This window comes from Condylura cristata, unplaced genomic scaffold, assembly GCF_000260355.1.
Source record: "Condylura cristata isolate star-nosed mole 26May11 unplaced genomic scaffold, ConCri1.0 scaffold00015, whole genome shotgun sequence".
Lineage (NCBI taxonomy): Eukaryota > Metazoa > Chordata > Mammalia > Eulipotyphla > Talpidae > Condylura > Condylura cristata.
In genome coordinates this window covers 2,464,348-2,492,003 of record NW_004567116.1, presented here as the reverse complement: position 1 = coordinate 2,492,003, position 27,656 = coordinate 2,464,348, and the positions used below count along the sequence as shown (strand labels likewise).

Below are 27,656 nucleotides of genomic sequence, written 5' to 3'. Positions count from 1 at the left end.
GCCGCCGGCTGCGCCTCCCCCACTGGGGGCTCCACTCGCCCCGCACGCCGCGGTCCCTGCGGCAGCTTAACCCCTCCCCTGCCGAGCGGGGCGCCAGCGGGGGGCTGCGCCACTGGGTGCGCAGAGGGTGGGCCAGCGCAGGACGGGAGGTGCGGGGCGTAGAGGGGGGAGCCCTCTCGCCCATCCCAGACGCCCTTAGGCCCCCTGCATGCCTCCGTTAGGCAGAGAAAACAAGGGAGGGACAGGAAGCAGACTGCGGTGGGGAAGGGGCGCGCCGCCCCGGCCCCCCCGCCCGGGTTCCTGTTTTCGAGACAAACCGTTCCACGGGGTTAACCCGTGTCTTCTTGCGGGCAGCCGGAGCACCGACCTGGTGAAGATCGAGGGTGCGGGGGCAGCGGGTCCTGGTGACAGCATGGGGGAGGGGCTAGCATAAAATGGGAGTATATGGGGGAAAGGGCCCTGTCGGGGAGAAATGAAAATGCGGCTACTAGAGACACGGCCGCGAGGTCTGGGGGTGTTGGGGGTGAGGCCCAGCTCACACTGGAGGGACTGGGTCCCGGAAGCCTGCTCTCTACGGAGCCAGCTGGGAAGCGGCTGCTGCAAGGCTCTTCGTGGCCTGGGGAACTGGACGCCTGGGGCCCCCGGCTGGGAGGAACTTAGAGGCACCACAGGCGGTTGGGGTCCCCGCGTTAGGCCTGGGAGAGCCGGTAACAATTTCCGGCCGTTTGCTTTCAAATGTACTGTGAAACCGCCCGCCCCAAACCTGTTTTCTGAGACTCGTCCCTCCCAACCTCCGGCTTGGGGAAGCGGGACCGCTCCCACACCTCAATTTTTTATAACAAGGCTAGAAACAGGCCCTTTCTGGTCCTCAGTTTCCCCAAAGTGAGGAGAGCAACACTGGCCGAAACCGGACGGTTTGTGGCTGTCCCCCACCCAAACATCCCCCGGACTTCCGAGTGAGCCACCTGCTCAGAGACCCTTAAACGCCGCAGTGGGGCGGGGCGAGGGGCGGAGCCAAGAGCGCGCCAACCATTCGCCGGCCCCTCCCCCTCCTGAGTCCCGCCCCCGAGAGCGTGGGTCTTCCGTAGCCCCGCTCGCCGCCCCAAAGGGCCCCACCCAGCCGGACGCCCCGCCCCCGCCCAGCCCGGCGGACCGCTGACCTAGTATGGACACAGCACTGGGAAGAGAGGCGTGGAGGCCGACTCCGGGAAGCAGCTTGGAGCGTCCCGGGTCCCGCCCCCAAGGGCCGCCCCCTTCCGAGGGGCGCACCTGCCGCGGTGCGGGTAAGGCACGGTGACTGCGCAGCTGCTGTCATGCTCGTCAAGAGCTAAAAATATTTCCCAACAGAGAGAATACTAAGGAGGCTCCCAAGGAAAAGCAATTTATTGAGGAGTGGGTGCAGCTGGTGAGACCCATAAATAGGAGAGGATAGGGAGCCGGAGGACTGAATGGGAGCAGTGTCCCAGTCACTCAGGACACAAGCAAGACCAGGCTGCAGATATTGGCGTGCCAGGAAGAGGTTTAGAAGCGATACAACTCCAGTACCACCATCACCACCACCCCCCCAAGGGGTTGCCAAGGGACTCCACCTGGCTGGGGTTCTGGTCTGAGACTCAGATCTCATCAGGGGCCGGCAGGCGCTGGCGGGAAGGCTCTACACCCCAGATTTCTCTTGCATACTGGGCAATGGTGCGGTCACTGGAGAATTTGCCCGAGGTGGCTATGTTCCTGATCACCATCCGTGTCCATTCTCTTGGGTTCTGCCAGCCAAAAGGGAGTTCTGGATTCACTCTGGGGGTGGGGCAGGGGGTCCCCACCTCCATACTCATCCCCAAACAAGACCACCAACCCCTGGCCCAGGAACCCTCACCTTGTACAGGTCACTGACTTTCTCCTGGCATTTAATATAGTCTTCATAATCTGCAAAGACTTTAAACCTGGTGGGGATGGGAGCACAGGGAGCACCATGAAGTCAGGAGTCCTGTCCCAGGGGACTTCTGGCGCCTGGAGAATGAGGAGCCTCGTCCCCATTGCCCAGTACCCTTCCCAGCTTCCCACGGTGCCCTTCCAGCCCAGCAGCCCTGCTCCCAGGCTCCCCGCAGGCCAGCTCACCGGTCATGGTGCATGAGCATGTTAACAATGTCCTTGAACAGGTCGGGTTGCTTGGGGGAGAAGAAGCCACTGCTTAGCTGCTCCATGATCTGCCGGAGCTCTGGAATCCGATCATAGTACTCCTGGGCGTTGTACCTGAGGGAAAAGCATGGTCAAGGGGCTTCAGGCTCCTCCTCTGGAAAAAATATGGGAAGTCCCAAGCTGCAGACTCTGCAAAATCCAGACCCTGCTTGAGCGACCACACACCTCCGAGGTCCTTCCCAGGACGTCCTCTCCCTTCTCTGCTCAGCTTTTTAGCCCCACTGTGGGTAGGAGACTGAGACTGGGAGAGGCAAGCAGGTAGCTGTCAGGGCACAGGCCTGAAGGCAGACCGGCTCCCACGGCGCAGTCTCCTACATGAATGGCTCTTTCTGGCCCCATGGTCCCAGTCCACCCCTGGGCCTCGCCTTCAGGGTCCAGAAGAGCCGACAGCCAACCGTGGAAGCAATCTTAAACTCACATTGTGCAACCAGTTCACTGTAGGCCTGGCACCCCCCACTCGCAGCCACCCTCTCAAGGCAAAGCTCGTCTCTTTCCTTTCCCTTCTCCCAACCCAGAAACCCAGGCCTCCTCCCTAGTCCTCGCAGGAGCTACTGGTGGTAACCCACCCTGCATTATAGTGTCCACCCCCAGAATCCCACCCCTCCAGTCACGTCTCCATCCTGCAGCCCAAATGGTCCTTCTGGGCCTCCCTGATGGCCTAGAGGTTGAGTCTTAGCATTGTCACTGCTGTGACCTGAGTTCGATCCCCGGCCAGGGAGTGACCCACCGAGTACAGTACACCTCTCCTGTCTCCCACTGCTCCCCTCAGCAGTATAATTCAGTATATTTGCCTGTTCTGCTCCCTACTCTATCTGGTGAATCCTCGCACCCCCCGCACCTCTGTCTGGCCTATATCCCAGTTCTTCTATGCAAAATTAAATCAATCTTTTTTTTTAATGGTCCTTCTGGAGCCTATTTTTTAAAAAAGATTTTTATTTATTTACGCATACAGAACTGGGGTACAGGCCAGAGGTGCAGGGCAGTGAAAGGATTCACCAGAGACAGAGTGGGGAGCAGGACAGGCAGATGGACGAAGTCCACTGCTGAGGGGAGCAGCGGGCGGGTCAGGAGAGGTCTGCTGCGCTCTGTGGGTCACTCCCTGGCTGGGATTGAAACTCAGGTCACAGCAGTGGCAAAGCTAAGACTCAACCTCTAGGCCATCAGGGAGGCCCCAAAAGGACCCTTTGGGCTGCGGGATGGAGACGTGACTGGAGCAGCGGGCGAGACAGGAGAGGTCTGCTGCACCATGTGGGTCAGCTCTGGGCCGGGGATTGAACTCGCACTGAGATGGCTGAGGCTGACGTGCAGTGCTGAGCTCTGCAGCCTGGTCCTAAAGGCCAGACCTTGCGCCAAGCACTTGCTCTCCTCTCCCTCCTGTCCAAAGAACAAGTCTACACTGTTTTGTAGCCTCACAGGAGAAATTCCATTCAATATTTAATGCCAGCTCTCGTAAGCTGTTGGTGGGAGTGTAAACTGGTACCAACTTTCTGGAAAGCAACTTGGCAATAGGAATCAAGAACCTTAACTCAGAAATATCCCTTTCTAGTAAGTATCATCAGGAAACAGACATGGAAAGACATGTAAAAAGTTGGTTATCACAGTGGGGTGGTATTTATACTAATACAAAGGAAATCACCCGTAATGTCTAATCATGAAATTGGTTAAGTTCTGGCATAGGATGAACACTAGACAAATATTTAAAATATTTTTGAAAACTAATGACATAGAAAATGCCTCTTCAGTGTTAAGTAAGATGTCAGAATTCAAAACATACATATGTTATTCCCAACTGTTGAAACTCTCCACACACACAAATAGAAACTTGCAGCAAACAGAACTGTGGGGCCTCCCAAGTCACGTCTCAGCTCTGCGAGCTCGCCACAGTCCACAGCCACGGCAGCGCGAGTTCCATCCCCGGCCAGGGAGAGACCTCTCCTGGCGCAGCAGGCCTCTGCTGTCCTCTGCTGCCCCCCTCAGCAGTGTGTTTCAGTCAGTCGGCCTGTCTGCCCCCCGCTCTGTCTCTGGGGAATCCTCTCACCCTCCTCCATGGCTCTGGCCTGTACCCCATTCTTGTATGCGTAACTAAATCTTTAAAAAAGAAAAACAGAACTGCGACACTGAATCTGGGTAGAGGAATTTATGGGTACGAGTCATCCGTGTGGCTTGTATTTTTCCAATTAATTAGCATGTACTACTTCTATGATAAGAAAAATCATATTTTAAATGAAAAGTTTAAACTTAATGCCGAGCATGTCTCCTCTGAAAAGCTGCCTTTCTGAACTGCAAGCCAGTTAGCTACAAGACTCATCATCCCTTTTGCCATAGCTGCTAGGGAGCCAAGAATTTTATTTCTAATTGCAGAAATAGCAATGTCTCTTAAACTGTCACCATCTTCCTCTTCCTTTTCCTTCCTGTTAGCCCTGTGTTACTTCTTTCTATTCCCGTTTCATTAACCTTATTTGTTTGGAATCACCTCAGAAGGTTTCCAGGATCCAGGTGGCCCTGACTGCTCCCCTCCAGTGCTCCCCCGGCAGCCAGACCTCGGGGCCTCCTGCCAGGCACCGTGACCTCAGGAGCGCTGGACATCTTACCCTCTCTGGTCCAGCTTCTCCACGTCCTCCACTCGCATGCCAAAGATGAAGAAGTTCTCCTCTCCTGCCTCCTCTGCCATCTCCACATTGGCCCCGTCCATGGTGCCAATGGTCAAAGCCCCGTTGAGCATGAACTTCATGTTGCCGGTGCCAGAGGCCTCGGTGCCCGCAGTGGAGATCTGCTCCGAGAGGTCGGCGGCTGGGATCACTGTGGGGAGCAGCAGGCGGCACGGTCAGCTCCCAGAACAGTCAGACTCCAGCGAGTCAGGCTGGACTGGACCCCGTGCTCCAGGCTTCCCAGCGAGTCTCCTCCCCTCCCGCATCCTCTTAGCGATTCTTGACCATCTGGACCCCCCACCCTCCGCCCACTCCTGTGGCTTTATGGGCACAGCAAGGCCCAGCTCCCCTCTCACTTCACCCAGTGCTGCCTGGAAGTCCGCCCTTAGGGAGACAGCGCCCTCTCCAGAATCTCTTTAAAGGACAAGTCGCCAAGAGAAGCAACTAATGCCTGTCTGGGCCTGAGCCAGTCAGAGCCTCCGAGGGTCCCGGGCAGCGGTGCCCCACCTTTCTCGGCCAGGGAGACACGGTAGTTCTCCAGGAAGATCACACGGAGCCGGTCTCCCACCACCGGGTCGTGGTTGACCACATCCCCAATGGCCGTGATGAGTTTGATGATCATCTTGGCCATGTGGTACCCAGGGGCAGCCTGTGGGGCACAGTGGGTCAGCTCCACAGCCTGGTCCCCTGCCCTCTCCTGCCCCCCCGCCAGACTGACCTCAGCCTGGACACCCAAGGACCAGAGCCACAGTCAGTGGCCCTGCTTCTCACCTTCCCTCCAATCATCACAGTTCGAGGTACAATAAACTTATTGGGCTCCTTCTTGATGCCTGTGGAGAAAGAGCAGGAGCCAGTGGGCCAGGTTCACTCTCCAGGCAGTTGCCACTTCCAGGGCCAGGGCCAGCTGACCTGGACAGTCCACTAGCTCTGGGACCAGCAATCTGTCCCCTCCCCCACCCTGAGCCTGTTTGCCCAGCTGTGAATGGGGACCAGTCCGTGTCCCAAGGCCAAAGGCAACACCTTAGGAAGCATGTGCTGTGCTGGGCTTCAGCGAGAGAAGCAAGAGACACCCCTGCCCCCACTCACGGTTGTACAGGGTGATGACATGCAGGCAGTTGAGGAGCTGGCGTTTATATTCATGAATCCGTTTCACTTGGATGTCGAAAAGCGAGTTGGGGTTGATATGGACTTTGTATTCCTTCTCTAGGTACGCAGAGAACTTCAACTTGTTTTCCTGGAGGCAGAGAAATATGAGAGCGAGCTCACCAATAGGCCTCGGCCTCCGGAAATCCTAGTCTCCTTTTATTCCCAGGGAGGTAGGGGACAGAAGCCTCACTTGCCATCCAATCCTGCGCCAAGGCAGACATTACTAATCGATGTCGGTGCTCTTCCAGAGGGGCAAGAGGATGCCTTCCCATCAGACAACTTCAACCAATGCCCAGGTTAAAGGAAAGATGAGCTCGAGTGGCCACGCCCGACTCAGACACCCACCCTCGCCCCAGAACTCTCCAGTGTAGACCTGGCCGGAAACCCTCCAGGCATCCCAGGTTGCTGGCTCTCCCCACCTGTTTCACTTTGGCCACATCCCGAATAAAGGCTTCATCGTCCACATAGGACAGCAGCTTGCGCAGCTGGTCCAGGTCTGAGATGTAGTCCTCCCCGATGCGCTGCGGGGAGAGGGTCAGTCTGGCCCAGCCCTCCCCGCCCCGCCCACCCTAGCCAACTTCTTTCCCTCCCACCTGACCCAGCAGACCTTCCTTCTGGTCTTTTCCTCAGACAGACAGCGATCTCCAAACCCCAGCCCCCAGCTTCCCACCCAGGCGCCCTTCACATACACTGTGGGTGAGCCCCGCCATTAGGCTGTGAACTCCCCAGGAGGGACCTCCCCCGACACAGCCTTCAACGGCCCACAGGGCATCCGTGGGCAAAGAAAGTGGCCCCTCCTCCCAGCACATGCAAGGCTCGCAGAACAGAGAGAGGCTGCCTTTGGTCCCCCACTGGATGCCCAGTGGTGGCCAACCACCTACATGACCACAGCCAGTGGATCCCTGCAGTGACTCTCACCTCTGCAATGACCTCTGCCAGCCCCGGGTTACACAGAACCAGCCAGCGCCTGGGGGTGATGCCATTGGTCTTATTCTGGAACTTATGAGGCTCCAGCTCATAGAAGTCCTTGAAACTGCAGAAGGGGTGGGAGGGTCTCTGCTTACCCCAGCGGCCACTCCTCTGGCTTCCTGATGAAAGGGGCGGGGTGGGAGTGCAGGTGGGGGTGCTGCGCTTAGGGGCAGGTCATGGGGGCAGAGCCATGCACTTGGACAGGGGAGCCCTGTGGCTGGGGGAGGGGCGAGCTGGGGGCACTGGGACAGGTGGGGGTGGTTTGGAGTGGGCGGGGCCTGGAGAGTGGGGCCCACATGGTCTTCTTGAGGATCTCCGAGTGGATGCGAGCCACGCCGTTGACCGCGTGCGAGCCGGCGATGCACAGGTGCGCCATGTTGATGCGCTTCACCGCGCCCTCCTCCACCAGCGACATGCGCCGCAGCCGGTCTAGGTCCCCGGGGAACGCGGCCGCCACCCGCTGTGCGGAGAGTGCAGGCCTAGGACCGGGCGGAACGGAACGGGGTGCCCAGCCCCACCGAGAGCTCGCCCACAGCCACCCCTGGGCCTGGGGCCGCCGCTCACGTTCAGGAAGCGCTGGTTGATCTCGTAGATGATCTGCAGGTGCCGCGGCAGCAGCGTCTCCAGGAGGTGCACGGGCCAGCGCTCCAGGGCCTCGGGCAGCACCGTGTGGTTGGTGTAGGCGCAGGTCCGCACGGTCACGTCCCAGGCCTAGCGACGTGTCCAGGGTGAGGGCCCCCGCCAGCAGCTCTCCACGCGGCCCTCCCAGCTCAGCTGGCGTCTTTCCGCTCCCCAGCAGGGCAGTGAACCCTGACACAGGCGCTCAGGCCGGGGAGGTGCCGGGGCCCACCTTGTCCCAGTCCAGCCGCTCCAGGTCCACCAGGATCCTCATGAGCTCGGGGATGGCCAGGGAGGGGTGGGTGTCATTGAGCTGGATGGCCACCTGTGCGGGGCAGGAGGGCCTCCGGCTCAGACCAGGGCTGCCGGCTGGCACCGCTCTCTGACGGGCCCTGGGGGGGGGGGGGGGGGGGGGGCAGCCCAGGTGACGCGAGCAGTGACCAGCGGTCAGGTCCCCCAGCCCGCTGTCCTCTCACACACCAGCCCCTGCCTCCACCTCCTTGTCTACAGAAGGGGCGAGAGGGGGTGGCAGGCTGAGGCTGGAGGGGAGCAGCAAAGGCGCACGGTGTGGGGGTGCAGGGTGCGCCCCCCCCCCCCGCTGGCACCTTATCTGGGAAGGTGTCGAAGCTGGTGCGCACGGGGTCGCGGCAGCCGAACTTGGAGGACTTGAAGCGGCGGATGATGTCCTGGAGCGTGGCCGCCACGACGAAGTACTCCTGCTTCAGACGCAGCTCCTTCCCCTCGAAGAACTGAGGACAGCCACAGCGTGGGGTGGGGGTGGGGCCCCCACCTGCACCGCACCTGAGCCCCCCTCAGGACCGCGGGGCTGTGCAGGGGACATGCCTAGGAATGCTGGGCGTGACAGGGGACTGGCCTTCCCAGCCCCTGCCTCCTGGCCCCAGCCCCCACCTAAGGGACTGGGGGGCAGAAGAGGACACATGGGGGCTGACAATTGGCCTGAGTGTGACTAGGGTGCCTCTCCTCCCCAGGTGCTGAGGCCCGGGGTGACATACGTTGTCGTTGGGGTACAGGACCCGGGAGATGTTCTCAGCCAGGTTTCGGTCCAGTACAGCCTGGATGTAGCCACCCACGTTGACTGAGGGATGGAAGTGGGGACCGGGTTGGGCGTGGGCCATGGTCAGGGGGCAGGGCTGCTGGCCACACGCCTCAACTCACAGTCCTTGAGGTTGAAGTCGTTGGGGGCCTTGGCCGACCACAGGCGCATGGTGTTGACGATGTTGTTGCGGTAGCCGGGCACAGGGGTGTCGTAGGGCAGGGCCAGCACCACCTGCAGGGCAGCGGGCGTGGCAGTGGACGTGGCAGCGGGCGCTGGGCTCTGCCACTAAGCCCCAAGGCCCTCAGGCTCCAGCTCCCGCTAGTCCAGCTCCGAGGAACCTCGAGCAAGCCCCTCCGCCTCTCCGGACATCCTCCCAGAGGGCCCCTCCCTGTGTGCCCCCCTCTCCAGCCCTGCCTTGCCCGACTAAGGAGGGATCCTGAGCCCAGGGCACACGGTGGGCTTTGGTGGCCAGTCTGCCCTGATGGGGGGCTGCCTGGACATCCTCCGGAGCACTCTGGACTTGGGCTAGGGGCCCCGAGGCCAGGCTGAGCATCACAGAGGTCAAGTCCATCCAAAGGGGTGTGCCTGGTACTCTACAGAGCTAATCCCAGGTGACTAAGCTGGCCCCGCCCCCACAATTAGCAGACTTCACAGAGAGCCTGTTGCTGCCGGAAGGGACACCCCTGCCCAAACCCTCCCCACCACCAGGGTCCCCAGCTGCAGTGGAAGGAAAGCTGCACTCGCCTCTGGGAGGTCCTGGCCCCAGAGCGCACAGCTGAGCAGGCAGGGCCAGAGCCCAGGACAAATGCCCAATTCTTGGAAGCCTGGAAGCTTCTGTGCAGCTGCCTGGAGGCCCACGCCCAGCAGCCAGAGCACGAGGGGAACTCAGATATCTGGCTTGGCTTTAGTCTCCCTCTACCTTGCTGTGTGACCTTGAACCTGTCGCTTCCCCTCTGGAGACTTTGTCTCCCCTGCACCCCCAATTTCTGGCCATTGCTTTGCTTCTGTTAAATCCCTACATCAGACTGGGGGAGGGGAATCAAGTTATGAACGTGCTTATCCTTTGCTGAGTCTTGTGGGGAGGAAAGAAGCCCGGTCAGGGAAGGGCACGGGGCGCTGCGGCCGACAGCCGCTCTCCTCCAGGCTCTGCGCTCAGCCTGGCTCCCCTGACCAGACCGCGACCCGGTCTCCAGTCTCGCCTGGGTCTAGCTGTGTGGCCTCAAGTAAGCCACTTAGCCTCTCTGAGCCTCCATGTCCTTTGTAAGACAGCACTGGGCTGGTCGCTTCCAGATTATTTCTCTGAGTCTCTCAGTTTCCCCTAGAAACACTTCCTCACTCCCCTCAGTGGGTCCACCCCGTCCCCAGCTGTCCCTCACCTGTGTGTCCACCCACTTGGCGCCCTGGCTGGTGTGCTCCACTCGGCCATAGAAGTGCACAGGCAGCGTGAACTCGGGGCGGGCCTTCTCCCAGGGGTTGCCATAGCGAAGCCAGTCATCGGCCTCCTCCATCTGCACCCCAACAGTTCAGGGGAGAAAGGAAGACTGCGTCAGAGCCAGGATCCCACCTCCACGGCGCTAGGGAAGGCAGGACCGTGGCCCAGCCCTAGACAGGTGTAAACGAAGGACTCTGGGGCGGGCCCCTGGCCTAGTGGGCTACCCGCTGGGATGTGGGTGTCTTGAGAGTCTGAGGGGTACCACAGGTCCTCTCTGATCCAGGACCAGTCAGACGGCTTTCAGGCCAGGAGGAAGGGGCACCCCCCAAAACCGAGGCTGGTTTGGATCTCTTCAGAGAGGGGTGGCCCGCAGGGGTCAACATGACCGTATCCTACGAGGTCAGGATCCAGGCTGCTCACCTGCCAGCCCCCACAGATCTTCTGGTTAAAAATGCCAAACTCGTAACGGATCCCATAGCCATAGGCAGCCAGGCCCAGGGTCGCCATGGAGTCCAGGAAGCAGGCTAGGGTGTGCAGGGAGATGGGCGTCAGGGACCGGCACGAAGGGCCGTTCTGCTCACCGCCCACCTTGCCACTTACCCGCCAGCCGGCCCAGGCCCCCGTTGCCTAGCCCGGCGTCCTCCTCAATCTCCTCCAGCTCCTCCATGTCCAGGCCCAGCTAGAGGAAGCCGGGGCAGCGGTCAGGACCAGGGCCAGCAGGTGAGGCCCCGCCCCTGAGGCATGCCCCTCGCCCGCACCTGGTAGATGGCCTCATCGCAGGCATTCTCCAAGGCCAAGTTCACCATGGTGTTCTGGAGCGTCCGTCCCATGTAGAACTCCAGAGACAGGTAGTAGATTCTCTGCCAGGGACAGGCGAGCGGGGAGGGGTCAGGCTGCTGGCCGGCGTCCAGCCAGGCCCGCAGCCTGCGTCGTCACGCCTCCTGCCCTGCACACACGCCCCACGTGTGTCTGCCCTGTCTCCACTTGCTCAGTCCCCATCTCAGGCTTTGGGATGCAAGAGGCGAGGCTCTGCTCCCAGCAGCGTAGCCTGTGACGCGGGACATGTCACTTCTCTCTGCGCCTGAGTTTCCTCAACTGAAAATATCTCCCATTCCACCTCAGGGGCTGAGGCACTTGAGAAACACCCCGCCAGCCTCCCATTGGCCTCTCAACGAGTCAGGACACAGAAGCCCCTCTTCAGGTGCTCCCCAAGTGGATAAGGCCAAGGCCCAGAGAGAAAAGCCATCTGCTCAAGGTGACACAGTGACCCATACCGGCCGGCCACCTCCCGTGATAGCGGTGCAGATTGGACCTCAAGTCGCAGTCCCAAGAGGGGAACAGAGGCCGGGCATGCTGATGTCGCTGGTCTCCGGATCCCCTCCCTGCCTGCCACCCGCCCCTCCCCCACCCTGCCCTTGGGTGTCAGATTGCTGACATTTACCAGTGACCCCAGCAGACACTTGATCTCCAAGTCCCAGCTGCGCAGCCACGACACAGACCCACCACAACACTCATAGCAAGCAAGTCTTTCCACTTAGGGCCCACCCCGGCCACGGGTCTTCCTGCCCCCAGCAGCCCTCCACGCTGACTGGCACTGGTGCCTGACCTGAGATCCCTGGTCTGCCCGACCCCATCTCCTCCCAGCCCCCACTGCCCCCGGCACCCCTGAACCCTCCAACACCAAGAGTCTGGGGTGACCCTTTCTCATGCTGCAGAAAACCCTGGAAAGCCTAGTTGGCTTCTGAAGGAGCCAACTGGGTGCAGAAATCCAGCCCCCGGGGGCGCCCAGCCCCTGCCCCACCCGGGGTGCCCCGGCGGCACCTTGGGGTCCTTCTCATAGTAGTACTGCTGAGTGCGGATCCAGCGGCCCACGAGGTGGTCGCGCACCGTGTGGGCCAGGGCGAAGTAGTAGTCCCGCGGGGTGGCCACATTGCGGTCTTTGACGAGTGTGAAGTGGAGGTGCCGGTTGAAGTTCTTCTTCAGCTCGGAAACATTCTCCACACCGGCCAGGCCACGCACGCTGATCTGCTTTCTCTTATCCTGGTCTGACAGGGGCAGGGACATGGCTGCGGGAGGGCGGGCCGAACGGACGGCAGTGGACAGGCGGGCCGGACGGACGGCAGTGGACAGGCGGCCTCGGCGGTGCCTCCAGCCAGGGAGCGGAGAAGCCCAGCCGCCCGGGGATTTAAAGCCAGGTTCCGGGCACCGCGCCCCACCTCCCCAATGGGAGGGTCTTGGCAGCCGGACAGAGCTATTTTGGGGGCTTGGGGAAGGGAGAGGGGCTGGGAGAGCAGGCCCAGGCCAGGCCCAAGCTGGCTCGCCCACAGCCCCGTGCTGACCCACTTCCTCCAGGCTGGAGTACAGGGTCTCCACCCCGCCCTGCGCTTGGCAGAAATGCTGGATGGACAGGCCCCAGGCTTGAGGGAGCTGATGGGCTGTGGCTTGCCGAGGCTGCCATGAGCTGGGCCCTTCTAGGGGCGCTGGCAGGAGCCCCAGCCCCTGCCAGAGTAGCTGAGCGTCCATCTTATGCATGTGCCCAGAAACTGCAAACCATGAGCCCCATGGCTCTGGCCAGGCTTCGAGGCCCTCTCCCCCAGGGCAGTGGGCAGTGGGATGGGGGTGTGGCCACTAGCTGCGTTTGGGGGTACAAGGAGCCAGGGCTCCCTAACAGCTGAAGGGCCAGGGCCCCTTAGCAAGAGATACTGCTAGCCGAGGATACAGCGTGGCTGAGATCTAGGGGGACCAGGGCCCTGGACTTCAGGGGCTGGTATGGGGCAGGTGGCCTAGAGGCGGGGCCACTGCCCCCACCCCACCCCCACTGAAGCTCAGCCACACTGATCTCCCCCTGTTGCTGTCCCTCAAGCAGCTCCAAAATGACCTTTTGAGCTGGACGGTCAGATTACAGGCCACCTTTGGCCAGGAGCCCGCCAGCCTGGAGCAGGGGCCCCTGGGAACTGTGGTCTTAGGGGCCCACAGCCCCCACTCAGCCGAGTAGCAGCCAATGGTATTAGGCCTCCTGGCTCGGCAGCCAGGTGCCTGAAGGTCTCCTCCCACCTGGGGCTGGGAGCTGGGGTTTCCAGCTGCCCCAGCTCCCACCTGCCCTGCGAAGTGGGAGCCATCGCACCCAAACCCCGAGGCTTGACTGTTGTCATGGGCAGACAGCTTCCGGCCTGTCCTTCTGGGGTTTGGCTGCCCCCCATCTGGTGCAAGTCCTGGCGCTGGCACCGACTGGCTGTGTGACTGTTGGCTGCCTGCTTTCCTCTTCTGAGCCTGTAATTCCTGCCTCATCCAGCTGCTCCCTCCCCTCATTGGTGGAGACATTCTTTGGGCCCCGCTGTTCTTTGAGCAAAAGGAGCCCAGGGCCTTGTACTGTTTCAAGGGTTGCCTAGGCCTCCGGGGCTGTGGGCCAGCTGAGGAAGAACTGGGTGTTCCACTCCAAGGGCCAGGGAAGCGGGTCAGAGGCCTGGACAGCTGCAGGGTGCTATTCAGCTGCGTTTGGGGAAGGCCAAGCTCCTCGGACTTTCTGGGCCCCATTCTGGAATTTCCAGTTCAGCTCTGGCCCAGGCTGCAGAGCCAGGGAGTCCCAAGCCCTGCCCCAGCCCTGCCCCCAGGCAGCATCCCTGGCTCCTGTTGGCAAGATGGTGAAGGCACCACATCCAGGTGCAGGGGACCAGACACTTCCTACACTTCCATGTATCTTCCAACTTCGTTTTCGGTGACTTTTTTTGTATGCTGCATTTTAAAAACGCTTAGCTGCTCCCTGGTCCTTTCCATTTCCCAGCTCCCACCCGCCTAGATGTTGCCTTGGAGGACAGCTGAGCAGCAGGATGCTCCTCAGTGAGGAAGCGCTACCTCCTCACCCCCCAAGGTGGCCACAGGCTCTGGCCCCACAGGCCTTTGGGCCATGCCTGCCTGGGAGGTTGTTTCCCTGCCCTTAAGGACCTCACCGACAGGCCTCCCCATTTTCTCGCCCCACTCTCCAAGTTCAACGCAACCCTTTCCCGTTGCACCCCATCCAGTCCTGGCCCGCCCTGCACTCAGGCACTCAAGCTGGGGACACTTCTGCTGGCAGATGTGTCTGTCCGTGAGACTTGTTTCTCCCACTGGCTTTGGGTGGCTCCTTTCCAGCTTGGTCGTGCCAGCCCCACTCACCTGTTCCAGGCTGGGCTTCCAGGGGCCCTTCATCCTGCAGGCCCAAGCCCAGCATGATGCCAACCTGCAGGCACCATCTGACCACCTTCTCCTCATGAAGCCCCCTGCTCCAGCCTCTCTAGGGAACATTGTGGGACTCGAAGCTCAACTTGTATCTTTTTGCCTAGAACTGGGGTGCAGGCTAAAAGTGGGTGTGTGTGTGAGGGTTCACCAGAGTTGGAAGCAGAACAGGCAGATCTACTGAGGGGAGCAGCAGGGAGAGGTCTGCTGTGCCCTGTGGGTCACTCCCTGCTGGGGATCAAACGGGGGCTGCAGTAGTGATCGCTGGGTAATGGCTGATAGCGCAGATAGTGGCCTCAAGCTTAGGCCACCAGGGAGGCCCTGAGCGCTCACTCTGCAGCCTGAGATCCAGATTACGTCAGACAGGGTCTGTCTAAGCAGTAGTCCTGCCTCCTTCCCTGGAACAGCTCAGTGCACTTGGCTGGGTTTCAGTGATGAAGCCTAATACTGACCTTTCCCCACTGGCATTCCTTTCCCCAACAAGCTCTGAGGGGGTGGGGAGGCCTGCTGCCACAGCACAAACAAGAGCAGGGGTCAAGCAGAGGCGGCTCAAGGCTCCAGGCTGCCGACAGCCTCTTCTCCAGCGCTGCCCTGAAGGCAGGTGCGGGCAGCCGGGGAAGACTCGCCTTCCCTGCTGCCTCTCAGGGCCTCCAGGTGCTCGGAGAAAGGCAGGCCCGAGACCAAGGCCTGTCACTCTGTCTCTCTCCTCCAAACAGAACAAAAGCTGGGCTGGCAGCAGGGAGCAGAGGAGGGAACACAGGAGGGAACACAGGAACGGAGCTGCCCCAGGGGAAGAGCGCGAGTGAGCTGGGCTGTGGTTAAGTCATTTATTGATTTTATTTCTAAACCCACATAGCGCCACTTTGCCTCTTCAGAGCTTCAAGGAGCTAATTAACCGCCCAATGAGCCCACCAGGGGAACCAGGCTTGTGGGGGAAGCAGTGAGGTGAAGCCAAGGTCAGAGTGGGCAGCCAGCCCTGGGCCAGGCCCACTCACCCTTTAAGGACAAAGAAAAGACCTTTCCCCCCCTCGGAATTAGCGGCAGGCCAGGGAAACCCACAGATCGCCTCGCCTCTAGGGCTCCGTTAACCTCTGCCGGCCCACAGCAGACGGGCCTGTGAGACGGGCCAGGACATGGGCTCTGCGCCCGATGCCCGGCAGCGGAGGCCAGAGCTGTCCCTGCAGGTAGGTGCCGGGGACAGTGACGGCTTGCAGGGGCGGCACTAGATCAGCCCCCACCGGGGGCCGGGCACTGGGCGCTGGCTTTCCTGCCGCCGCAGCAGGTGCCGCGCACTGCCCCAGACGCGGAGGGCGAGGGACCCCAGGCCCTTCGTTAAAACTGCTCACGAAACAGCCGGTGGGGACCATTCTCTCCCGCTCCACTCCCCAGAGCCTGCAGAGCTGGCAGGCTCCGAGCCACCAGCAGAGAGAAAAAGCCACTGGGTTTTAATTTTAGCTGCTCTGTGCCCGACAGGCAGGATTAGTGGGCCTGACCTTTAGTGCTAAGACCGCCCCTAGGCCAGAGCCTTCGTGAGGTGGCAGCTTCCAGGCACACACCATCCGCCGTGAGGGTCCAAGCCCAGGGACAGGCCCCAAAGAGAAGGACCAGGGATGGGGGTGCCAGGGAGAGAAGCAGCTTCTCCACTATTACGTAGTAAACAGGGGAGACGGTGGAACGCCCGCGCCCAGCTGGCGCTGCAGCCACACAGAGGCTGCCGGAACAAAGGGCCCAGGGCTCCCAGGGAGAGGGGCTGCCGGGCCAGGTGCTGGCTTCAAGTAACTTTGGCGTTGCTGGTGGGAGGGCAAAGAAGCAACAGACCCAGAAAACCACACTGCTCGTTTATTCAATGGGACACCCCCTTTCAACGCAGCTGAATCATACACGGAAAAAAAGCCCAGAGCAATTTCTGCAGATAAACCAGTGAAGAGAACGCGCATTACACATTATTGTCAACATAATCACTCCATGGAGGGAGGAGCAGAATGAAAAACAAGGGGCTCAAGCCCTCAGACACTGCAAACATTCAGATGTTTGGGATTAAAATAAAATCGAGAAGGCAGTCTTCCAGGAAGGAGGGGAACAGATGGGGGCTGAGGCCGCTCAGCGCCTGGAGCGAGGGGGCTCTCCGGCCACATACAAGCCGGGGCGTCTAGGGCTGCCCCCTGCTGCCAGCAGGTGCCAGGCTGGATGTGGAATCCGGGCCTGGAGGTTAACCTAGGACTCACGAAGGGTAGCAAAGGCAAGACCGCGTGGCTGGAAACTAAAGATCCTCGGAAGTGGCCACGGCACCTTCAAATTCTGAACCCTCTAAGGAACACCCCTCCCCTGACTAGCCTGACAAGAATGGCCAAACCATTTGTTCCCCTCTCCTTGGAAAGAAGAGGACTGGAGAAAGGGAAAAGGAATCTAATTGCAGCAGAAGACCGGGGAGAGCATCTCCTTGGACGGAGTCTGAAGAAAGGAAGAGATAAGGAAATAACAAAGGAAAAAGAAAAATTAATAAAAATTTCACGATATGGAGCCAGCGTGTTCCGATTCCGTCCACAAAAATAACTCAGGCTGCTTTGCCGAACCATCCTGTCCACCAGGGGCGCTGCTGAGGCTGTCTGCCTGGAAGGGTCACCAATGGGCGCGGAAAGTCCTCACTCTCATGGCTCGGGCCATCGCCGCCGCGGGGAGGGATCCTGGCGGCCCGGTTTGGGAAAGGCAAAGGGAGTTGGGTGAGGAGAGAAAGACAAAGAAGACACTCGATGCTACGGGGCGCCAGGAGAGCACCAGCTGGCGCCCCTACTACCACCTGCCCGTTCCCAAGCGAGTCCTCGGCCGCTCGGCCCAGCCCGGTGCGTGCACACACACACATGCGTGCACACAATCACATGCGTGCGTCCCAATGTCTGGCTCCATATGGTGAGGTTCGGCGTGTGTTTAAACGAGACCAATTCTCTCTATATATAATATATATTTTCTTTAAAAAAACCGAGTCTAGTTCTGTGGTGGAGGCGGTGGGGGAGCTGGAGGCATCCCGAAGGGCGGCATGCCCGCCACCCCCATGCCCATCATGGTGACAAAGTTAGAAGGGTCCATGGGAGGCGGAGGAGGAGGGGGCGGGGCATACATCATGCCGGCGGAACCAGGCGGTGGAGGCGGCGGAGGGGGAGGGGCCCCGGGCGGCAGAGGCGGCTGGACCCCGGGGGGCAGGGGCACCATAGTGGGGTTGCCTTGCATCTGAGGGGCTCCTGGAGAAGCTGCTGCAGCCGCCTGCTGCTGTTGCCATGGCGGGATGGACCCTGTGCCAGCGCTCGTGGTGGTAGTCGTCGTATCTGGGGTGGTAAAGAAGCCCAAGGTCACACGCGCGGGGGGCACACCGCGGCTCTCTGCGGCTGCTGCCTTGGGATGAGGGGGCGAGGGGCGCCTGCTCCTGGCTTGGCATGCGGTACGGTGGTGGGGGGCGGGCGGGCGGGGCTGTCCTGGTGATGGGAGTGGAGGGGTGGGCAGGACTACCCTGGGGTCAGCCTCGAGGTCTCTGGGCTTAAGCGAGTAAGCCCTTTGTCACCAGTGCCCTGGGAGGGCTGAAGGCAAGGTACCAGACACAAGAACCGGCTCTGACATCCCTCCGCCCATCCGCCGCCACCACCGAACGGCACATTCAACCTCAAGGTCACAGCTACTCTCTCCCACATCCAGGTCCCACCCCTGCAGTCTCTCAGAATCCCAGTCACATCCCTCTCCAGAACATGCATGCGCCACCCACCCTGGCCATGTGCCCAAGGCTCGGGCCAGCCAGCAGCTCACTCAGTCCTTGAGAGCCCTCTGGCACCCTAGCTACGATGGCAGGCTCCCCTCCAGCCTCGTCCCAGACACAACCACACCAAACAGCAGCTCTCCCCTCCCAGACCCCCAGGGCCACCAGACCCTTTACTTCCACCCCCAGCAGAGATCAGTCTCTCCCCAAGGTGCCTGCCTGTGTGAGCTGTGAGGTTCTCCTGTTCCTCTCAGCCCCAACCCCCCCAGCCCACCCACCCCCACAAGCCCAAAATACTCCACTCACTTTGCTGCCATGGCAAGGGGGTACTGGAAGCCATACTGCTGCTGGGCGGAGGGGGCGGCGGAGGCTGCTGCTGCTGCTGCTGCCATGGGGGAAGAGGGCCAGAGGGAGGGGGCGGGGGCTGCCCACTGGGCGGCGGCGGCGGCGGCGGCATCATGCCCATAGGCGGCGGCGGCATCATACCTGCAAGGTGGTGGAATCCAGGGTGAGGACTCCGCGAGGAGGACGGGGAACTGTACCCCGCACTCCCAGGCCAGTGTGGACCCAGACACCCCAAAGTGAGCACGAGTAACAGACAGCACTTACCTTTTCCTTGATGCAGGCGGTAGACCCCAGAGCCCACAGGCGTACTTCCCAGGTACTGATCTTGATGGAAGGAGAGAGCAGGGACTTAGCAGGACATGTGCACTGGCTAGAGAAGACGCCCACCCCCAACAGCTTACTGGCCACCGCGCTTACAGGAGGCGTTCCGGCACCTTGCCTATTAGAGGAAGGCCTGTGCCCACCCCGAACCAGTGCGGCATCACGTTCGTTCCAAAGACCGAGCAGAAGACCGGTGCAATACACCCAGCCGCTTTGAGAGCTGCTTCCAGGCTGCCGCCACCTGATGGAACCCTACTTATCCCAAAGCCCGAAGGTTTCTGGTCTGACACTTACTTACCCATTGGAGGTGGGCCATGGTGCCCAGGTGGATGGGGCCCTTGGTTCATCGGTGGCGGCGGAGGTTGCATCCAAGGGGGTGGGGGCCCATTGGGGTTGTGCTGCATGGGATGTCCACCGTGCCCACCTGTCAGGCTAGGTAACGCATGTGGGAAGCTGTGGGGTCCACCTCCGGGCCCTGCCGGACCACCTCCATGCATGCCGTGGTAGGGCCGACTCTCTGAAGGACCGGAATTCATCCAGGGTGGACGGCTCTGGGTGGTGGACATGAGAGACTACATGAGAGCATTTCCTGCCACCGTCCCTGCCTGCTCCCCCTGGTGGCAACACTGTTCTTTCGGTTATGTTGCAGGACCAGAACTCAAGGACAGGCTCTTCCAAAAGCGGGAGGCCCAAACGTCCTGACATCAACCTGGAAGAACAATGTTGCCAGCCATGTCCATCAACCTGCTATACCAAAACACCTGGCCGCAGTCCCCAGTCTCACAGAGAATAGGGACAGGAAGGCCAGATAAGCAGCAGTCCCTGAAGGCTCACCGGTGGAGGCGGGTTATTGGCAGGAGCAGCAGGCCGAGGTGCGCTGGCCAGGGGTGTGGAAGCAGGCCCAGAGCTCGAACCCACAGATGCTGGGACAGGTGCTTCACCCAGCTCAGCCATCAGGGACAAATACTCTTTATCCATCCGGGCTTTATCCTGAGCTGACTGGGGGTCACCAGGCCTGGAGGTGGGGTGGACAGAAAGGAGGGGGAAAATCTCATTACATTACAAAACCTTCACCATGAGAAATTGTTATGTGAGGAATCCAAACACCCTCGGAACAGCCTCAGCAGAGTTTCAGTTCTGTGGCCGGCTCTGCCATGACCACATCTATTCTGTTCTTACGGCATCAACAGGGGACAGAACGAGCCCCAGGCCCCGCCAGCCACACCAGTCAGAAACAAGGAGTTTCTCCGAAGTGAGGTTCCACCAACCCTAGACACCCAGTTCGAGGAACAAGGACGGAGCAACTAACTTCCAAACTGTCCTTAACACAGCCTTTCTTTCATTTGCCACCCAAAGTAGATGGCGTCGATGACTAAGAGCACACCCGGGTTGCCAGGAGACCCCCCCCACCTCACCTTTGGAATTTGCAATCGGAAGCGATGTGGCCAGCCCCTCCACATTTGGTACACACTGTGGTATTGGTGATGCTGCGGGTCTCTGAGCTCTGCCAGGGTCTTAAGATCCTGTTGAGAAGGGAGGCGAGGCAGAGTCAACTCAAGGGCTTAGAGAATCTCCCCACATCCACAGGCCTTCAGCCTCTACTCACTCCTCCCTGAACCACCTGCCTACCTGTTATCATCTTCCCGGAGGGTTCCATTCAAACGAGCCAATTCTCGAAGCTGCATCTTTCGTAGATCATTCTGGTCCTCAGGGGTCTCAATACCCTGCTTCAGGATGTTTCTTATCTAGCAAAGGTAAAATGGACAAGATTAGCGAGTGCTGGGATCACCACAGAGGTTTCTGGCCAAGTTTCCTTTCTGGCCCCCTCACCTGCTCTACAGCTTTCTTCACATTCTCCATAGTGTTGGCGGTGACCAGGGCATGAAGTGGTTCGTCTTCCCCTGGTAACATCTGGCCGTCTTTGCGCCCAACTTTCCCTTCTTTCACAGACCCCTTGCCCCGGATCATAATTTTGGCATTGCACTCCTTCTCGATGTTCTTCAAGGTGTTTCCTCTATCAGGGGCAGAAAGACAGGCTTGTTATCCCGACAGGCCACTTCACACCAGTCAAGAGGGACAGAGGGGGCACTTCCCAGGCACCACAGGCGCAGTTAGATTTGCCCCCAAGTGCCGTAATCGCTAAGTTAACAACAGGCACAGCAATCCTCAGGAACTAGCTTCTCTGCAGTGAAACGGGGGTGTTTTATTAGAGACTTTCTCACTAGCCACAGACACGCACCTCCCCAGCTCTGAGGAATCCTGTCCCACAGGCTGGCTAGCAGCGACTCACCTGGGCCCAATCAGCAGCCCCACGAAGTTGATCTCGGGATACTCATCTTGCGGAATCATGACTTTATCGCTCACACGTGTCGCTGGAGGTCTAAGGGAGAAGAGACTCAAGGCACTGCCCACTGCTGAGACACCAGAGCCAATAGCTCTCCCAAAACTGACCGAGTGCCATGTGCTAATGACATGGGGCAGCGGCGAGATGAGAAGTCAGTGTGCCAACACTGTTACCAGACCACTCATGACCTGCCTATGTCCTCGCCCCGGGTGACCTTGTCCCGTGCTTACTTGTAATCTGCAGGCGGCTTGAAGTCAGGGTTGAGCGCAACCATCTCCGTGATGAGGTTGTGCCGTTCTTCCTCAAGTTTTTTGCGGGTGCGGAACTCACGAGTGTTAAGCCGCTTCCCCTCACTATTGTAGATGGGCTCAGGGGAAGGGGACCTGTGGGAAACAGACCACTGTTACTGCTTTGCCTTCACTTTTCTCTCATCCCCACATGGGTTATAACAAGTCTTCCCCAGCCCTCTGCCTCTCAGACCCTAACAACACTCTTCGGAGGAACCGACCGTAACGTGTGCTACTCAAAATCGTGTGGAATGGGGATGTGGAAGCTGGCTTTGCATCAGGGGACTGGGGGTGTGTGAGAAAAGGGGGAAAAATGGTGTTGCTTCTAAAAGTGGTGAGAGGGGGAGAAAAAGTCTGTCCTTCCGGGAGAAAATCTTTGGACTACATGCGGCAAGGACAGTATCTTCTGGAGTGTACTTGCCAAATACGGATTTTCTTTCATTTGAAAAAAAGTTCACAGTATCACCACCTCACGAATCACGGAAACCCCACATTTAGGCAAAAGGTTCACTCTTGCAGAGCTCACGCCTATCAGGAAGAGCCTGCACCCTACCACATAGGAAGTCTGAGTTCTAACCCAATGCGACTGGGACTCGGGGTACTGCAGCTACTTGGCCCCCACAATGGAGAGAGATCGTTCAAGGCTTCCGTCTCTGCTTTTCCTTCAATGGCCTGGCTGGCTGTGTCCAAGGCCCAGGAGGCAACCTGTTTTCTGGCTGTGCGAGGTTGGGGAGTCTGGGTAGAGAAAAACGTTAAAGTGCTAATAAAGCAGCTTCTTCGAGAGGCTGCAAATGTAGATTTATTTGGTCAAGTGCTTGTCTAGGGTCTGAACCTGCAAACGGCAAGGGGAAAACCTATGATTCTCCACCAGAGTTTACAAGTCCAGAAAGCAGATTTTCTCTCTCATTTTTTTTTAAGGAGTAAAATGCTGTTGCTATAAGTAAAAAATAGTAATGATAAAATGATCAGTTTACCACAGCTGGATTTTTGCGGTAAAAAAAAGAGAAGTTACATTCCTAGAATTCTGAGTTAGGATTACAAAAAGGACCATAGCTTGATATTCTGAATGAAAATTTAGTAGCAGCTGCAAGAAGGGAAGAGACCATGTGGATCAGGTTATTAAAAAACATCCTGAAAGTAGTCAAGACTCCTATACCCTTGGTTTAGTTGAGAACCTTGCCTAGTTGGTGAGCAAGGACTGAGCTCGGCTGCTCCCACTGTCTTCAGCCTAAAGGGAACCATGTCACACCACGTTACACACACGATGGAATAAAAGGTCAGGTTTGTTCATGGCTAATGACGGCTAGTGACACCTCCGTTTCTAGCATTGTATCAACTGTTAGCACAATCCAGTAATATTGAACAAAAGCAAACATACCCCGGCTCATTAGTCTATTATCTTATACATTTAAATCTACAAAAAAATTTAAGACATTTTTAACTGTGCAACTTAAGCAACATCAAAATGGCATAAAGTGGCTTAATATTGAGAATACACCTTAAGAAATAATCTTATCAAGGTAAGAAATTCATGCATTTCCCTCCAACCTGGGCTCAAAGGCAAAACCAGTCAGGCACTAGGGCCACTTTCAAACTGAATGCAAGGGAGGAAAAAGCTGTGCTCTGGTTTTATTTCTAACATGCTCAACATTTCTAAGGCCCACCCCACAGCTGTCTAGAATAAGCATTTTTGGCTAATCACCAAAACAAGCTGTACCGGTACCAAATTGGTCATTAATGACCTCTTAGCAGTTTTAACACCTTTCCAAATTGTGGATGTGAAAAGCAAAAGCTAATATTCTAGGTTATATTGGCCCAACTTCTTCACTTTGGATAGGCATTGTGTACTTCAAATAAATTCTAATCCCAATTCTCCAGGAAGCAAGGTTTGTTAAAAATTCAACCTTTTGAGGAATTGCCTGGTAACCTGTAGACATATTAGAGGGAAAAAGGCCAGAAAGGCATGAAACAGTTGTGGTCTACAACCTACAATGCAAAAAAAAAAAAAATGTGTATTTTTCAATGTCAAAAAGAAATATAAAGCATAACACAACCCTCCAACCAAAATTTACAGGTGAAAAATAAATTTATAAGTAAATTCAAAGTCAATATGGAGAAATACATTAGTTTCCTGGCAAAGAACAGAAAGATGCTTGAGTGGGTGGCTTCTGAAACCATTACATCATCTTCCTGATTTAACCAGCTATTAAGTGGGTAAATAAAAGCCAGAAACACTACTTTTTTAAAGCAAAGTGTTTTCAACCATGCTGCATGCACTAAGAGAAATGTTGCTGAGGGAGGTTTATTGTCCTTGTGTGAAGGACCAAATTTTAGCTGTTACAAGATCAATCAATAAATTCCCGTCTGAGAAGCTCATTTCCCTCAGAGCAATTTACTTATCAGAAATGAGAGAAACTGTAAATGCTAATGAAGTGACCACAGCTGTTTGAGGACCACACTCCCCTTTAAAAAAGAAAAAGGAATTCAGGGTGGGTTGCTTGCCTTCCCAAAACAGGTGAGAATATTCTGGCCCCTCAACACCCCCAGGCAATGGCCAAGGCTGAAAATTAACTGGCAGTGAAGGAAGTTGGTTAGAAATCTCATCTATTTTAAAACCATCTCAAAACCATGAGCAGGAAGACTGCAGGAATGAGCTGACCAGAATGAGTTTCTGGCCTGCTCATATTCAGTGATGCTCAAAAATATCCTTAATCCCTGCACCGTGTACCTGTGAGAAAAACCCTACACCCTGGGTTTGCAGCCAAAGCAGATACTGTAGAGGCTGGTTCATAGGCTACCTCACTGACCCTATCAGCAGGTAAATCAGGTTAAAATTTACATGCTTACCAATTGGAAACCAGTTGTCCATTTTCCCGTAACTTTTTATCCTGCTAATTGTTTCACTTCAGATTTCTAACTGATGCCTGACCAGACAAACTGCTAATTTCCCTAGTCCCAGAATGGTCAGAGCACCAGTCACCTTGCTAGGATTGTACTGAACTGACACAGTATGTTGCCACCAGTAAAACATATTGAGAAAAAGGTAAAAGCGTTACTGTCAGCTGGTTAAAACTGTTTCCCAACCTGTCCTCAGGGTTAGGGGGGATGCCCAGGTCTCCTGTGCGCAGTTTACGAGTCAGGTCTTCTATCTGCAGTTGCACTGGAAGAAACCAGGTTAGGAAAGAAAAAAAAGGATGGAAAAAAGACAATGTTACCAAAAAACATCTCAAATCTCAACAACAAGCATGAAGAACTCGGAGACTTTGAAAGGGACGACTGATCAGTGAACACATTGAGGCAAAACTCCCAACCACCTAGCGGCAGGAGTCCACTTACATCTATAGGTATCTTTCACTTCATGGTCATCATTAAGGAAGCAAACAACTTGTTGGAAGGAGTTAGCAGTAAGACTGTCCCCTAGGCTAACATCAAAGCGATTATCAGGAGGTGCGCTTCACCTCTCCCTCCCAGCAAGGCTTGCTATACAAGTGATACCCAGAACCAACACCGCGTCTATCACCAATATCCCATTCCCACCGATTACTCTCTTGAGGGCAAGACTCTTCAAAGTTTATTTTTTATTAAATATTAAGATAGCCCAAAATGAGACCCAGTTAACATGGGACCAGGAAAAATACCAGTTGACCGAAGATTTTTCATTGATACCAGACTTAAAATTCCGTCAACAAACATTTCATTACCCATTCAACATCTCACAAGTTTGTGCGTACTTTCTGTCCACCAGACCCACACTAGTGAGGTTCTCCCAGGACTTGCGGCTTTTACTCCAATTTTAGATGACAGTTCATATACCTTAATGATCAGTAAACACAAGATGCAAAAAGTCTGTTTTCAGACTTGCTCCTTATGTGGGAGTGAAAGTAAGGTGGAAAAGGATGGAAAGTGTGGGTTAGGGAGAATGTGTGACCCTCAGACCTTGACAAATGAGGCTGTACATGAAAAAGAGACAATGAAGGTTTCACAGAAGTTCAGTGACTCCAGAAGAATGTCACACAGCTGATTTCAAGTTAAATGCAGAGCAAAGCACTTTCTTCCGTGTGCTAATAAAACCACCCCATTTCTTACCTGTGTTGAATCTGAGCTTTGTGCAAGCTTCTATTAAGCACAATCTTACTGGGCCTGGTTAAAAGTGAGTTGGCCCCAAGGTAGATTAATGCACGTATAACCCAAGATATGCTTTATTTTTAAACACACTCCATGCACCCAAACGCCAAAGAAATGAAAATCCCTGTCCACATCAAAAGATACTAGGGGCATTGTGTAGCAGGCAGTGAGTGCACTGTGAGGCAGGTATGGAGGAAGACATGTAGCCTCCCCGAGTCTCACAACTCCAGGAAAGTACTGACTTTCCAATCAAATTATTAGTATTAAGTTCAAAGAGTCAAGGTGAGTGTCATGGGGCCTAGACAGTTTCCTCAACTAGACCTGTGGGGTTGTGGGGTCTCAGGTGAGGAAATACCTGGCACTTTATCAAAGGGTGGTGTCTCCCATGGAGTGGAGATGTACACCAGTCTCTACTTTGACTGTATCTACAAAAACCCCCTTAGGACTCAGGGCATGAACTCCCTCCACAGGAAAAGACCTAAGACCTGGAGAAGTAAAGAATGAATCTCCCCCAACCCTATTTTTTTTAAGTTTGCCTGTGTTCTTGGGGTATCATATCGCTAGGGCCACTTTCATAAGGTTGTAAAGACCCAAATCAGTCACATAAGACATAAAGGTATGGTTGAGAACAGAAGCAATGGGTAAAGAAGAAACATTAGTAACTTGAAAGGAGGTAGACAAGTCCAACACCTCAAAATTCTCAGCAGTCTAAAAAAACACAGGAAATTAAGATCCTCGAGAGTTAACATGCTGGCCTAGAAGCTTTTTATTTGTGAAGGCCACAGCCTCAGAAATAGGTGGCCCCTGTCCTAATTGACTCCCAAGGGGCTATTTAGTAGAAAATGTTTAGCAAGTAAACTTTCTGAGAAAGCCGCAGATACATATGTAAAATTTGCATTAAATACCTAATGCTTAAAAGGGGGGTGGGGGTGGGTAACTGAAGTTCCTTTCAATCCCATGTGGACAATCATTCTTAACTCTTGAAATTCCCAAGATGTTTTTCCTATCCTTGTTCCACATTCAAACAGTATTTCTTTCCCAGCAAGAGTTGTGAAGCAGTAAGCACAAGAGCCCTCATGTTAAGATAGCTCTCCAAAGACCAGACCAGAAAAGATGCTGAATGGAAGGTTAAATTCACCAAAATAGTCAAGAGGGGTGAACTGTACACACCATCTTAGAGCCACTCTTTGATTACACTTCCCCCCTTTTGGAAAACACCTATAAAAAGTAAAAGACCACATTTTAGGGGAGGAGAGAATATGAAATTATGGTGAAAAAGGTACTTGCTTTACAATACCTGCAGTGTTCTCCACTGGGGCTGTGACCAGAGAACCATGAGACACTCACTCACCTCATCAACTGGCAGTGAACAGCAGCTGAAAGGGGGGGGACATGGGACTACTCTCACTCTTAAGTGGGTCCCTCTATCTTCCTGGTACTCATGGAGAACACGTATTAAGAACAGACCAAAAAACAAGAGCTGCAAATGTAGGACTCGCTGAGCAAACACTGACAATTACATTGAAGTCGTGAAAATAATCCTGGCCATATCTTATCTCAAATAAGAAAACCTCAAACTTTCAAAAATACAAACATTGCTCAAATTATGAATCATCTCAAAACAGATTTGGCTGCAGAACGTGTATTTACCTATATATGCTCGCTCTTGCTCCCGAGTGAGTCCGGGGGGAATAACTGTGGGCATCCCTGGAATCACTGTCTTCTGTTCCATCGTATCCTGGTTCCAGCGGCTTCTCTTCCGCTTCTTACTGGGGAAGTCTAAAACAGACGGAGCCCATCAGACGCAACAAGACCAGTGCAATGATGACAGTTCAGGTACTTATGACACACACCACTTCAGCAGACTGTGAAACTAAGAACTCGACGTAAAATTTAAATGGCAAAGAATGGAAAACAAACCTCAGAAGGAGAGATTAAAGCACACGGCTATTGCAAAGGTAGCCATGGGCTTGGGATTGAAAAGTTAAACATTTCACGTTTTAAATTTTGGCCAAGGCAGTTCTGTGAAGTATGTGATGTAAACAAGGTAGCCATCTTGGTGAATAAACCTTCAGATTATAAAACGAAGTAGTAAGATAGTTCCTACGTGTCAACCATTAAAAACCCTAAGGCAGTCGAGTAAGTCTAGTGATCTCAGGTAGGGCTGTGAACCGAGGGATGCTGGCTCCTCACTCCCACCCTCTGAAATGGGCAAGA

General features: G+C 56.1%; 3 protein-coding genes across 12 annotated transcripts in view; all 3 read right to left on the bottom strand.

Annotated features, from left to right (window-relative positions):
• RASGRP2 (RAS guanyl releasing protein 2 (calcium and DAG-regulated)) overlaps nt 1-401 on the bottom strand; it is a 14,270-nt gene extending 13,869 nt beyond the window's left edge. Inside the window, exon 1 of one of the 2 annotated variants that reach the window (XM_012725231.1) lies at nt 368-401. The gene's annotated coding sequence lies outside the window, so the exon portion shown is untranslated. The other variant, XM_012725230.1, reaches the window with a different exon arrangement.
• Nucleotides 402-1,356: 955 nt separating this feature from the next.
• PYGM (phosphorylase, glycogen, muscle) lies at nt 1,357-12,426 on the bottom strand. Its single transcript, XM_004682656.1, has 20 exons — nt 11,885-12,426; nt 10,822-10,923; nt 10,664-10,742; nt 10,484-10,587; nt 10,008-10,139; nt 8,751-8,862; nt 8,588-8,670; nt 8,180-8,323; nt 7,807-7,899; nt 7,521-7,667; nt 7,253-7,416; nt 6,906-7,020; nt 6,407-6,508; nt 5,928-6,075; nt 5,613-5,671; nt 5,349-5,490; nt 4,785-4,992; nt 2,113-2,247; nt 1,871-1,937; nt 1,357-1,760 (listed from the first exon to the last, which is right to left on the bottom strand). Exons 1-20 carry the CDS (start codon nt 12,125-12,127, stop codon nt 1,614-1,616), a joined length of 2,526 nt encoding a protein of 841 aa, XP_004682713.1. The 5' UTR covers nt 12,128-12,426; the 3' UTR covers nt 1,357-1,613.
• Nucleotides 12,427-16,096: 3,670 nt separating this feature from the next.
• SF1 (splicing factor 1) lies at nt 16,097-27,218 on the bottom strand. 9 transcript variants are annotated; one of them, XM_012725237.1, is made up of 13 exons: nt 27,090-27,218; nt 24,399-24,474; nt 21,258-21,410; nt 20,974-21,063; nt 20,514-20,697; nt 20,313-20,428; nt 20,099-20,206; nt 19,518-19,698; nt 18,978-19,255; nt 18,627-18,686; nt 18,324-18,503; nt 17,480-17,595; nt 16,097-16,959 (listed from the first exon to the last, which is right to left on the bottom strand). In XM_012725237.1, exons 1-13 carry the CDS (start codon nt 27,169-27,171, stop codon nt 16,895-16,897), a joined length of 1,689 nt encoding a protein of 562 aa, XP_012580691.1. In that variant the 5' UTR covers nt 27,172-27,218; the 3' UTR covers nt 16,097-16,894. The 9 variants fall into 9 exon arrangements, with proteins under 9 accessions (XP_012580691.1, XP_004682710.1, XP_004682711.1 ...); XM_004682653.2 differs by having other exon boundaries at nt 17,391-17,595; nt 18,982-19,255; XM_012725238.1 differs by having other exon boundaries at nt 16,833-16,959; nt 18,982-19,255.
• Nucleotides 27,219-27,656: the final 438 nt, after the last annotated feature.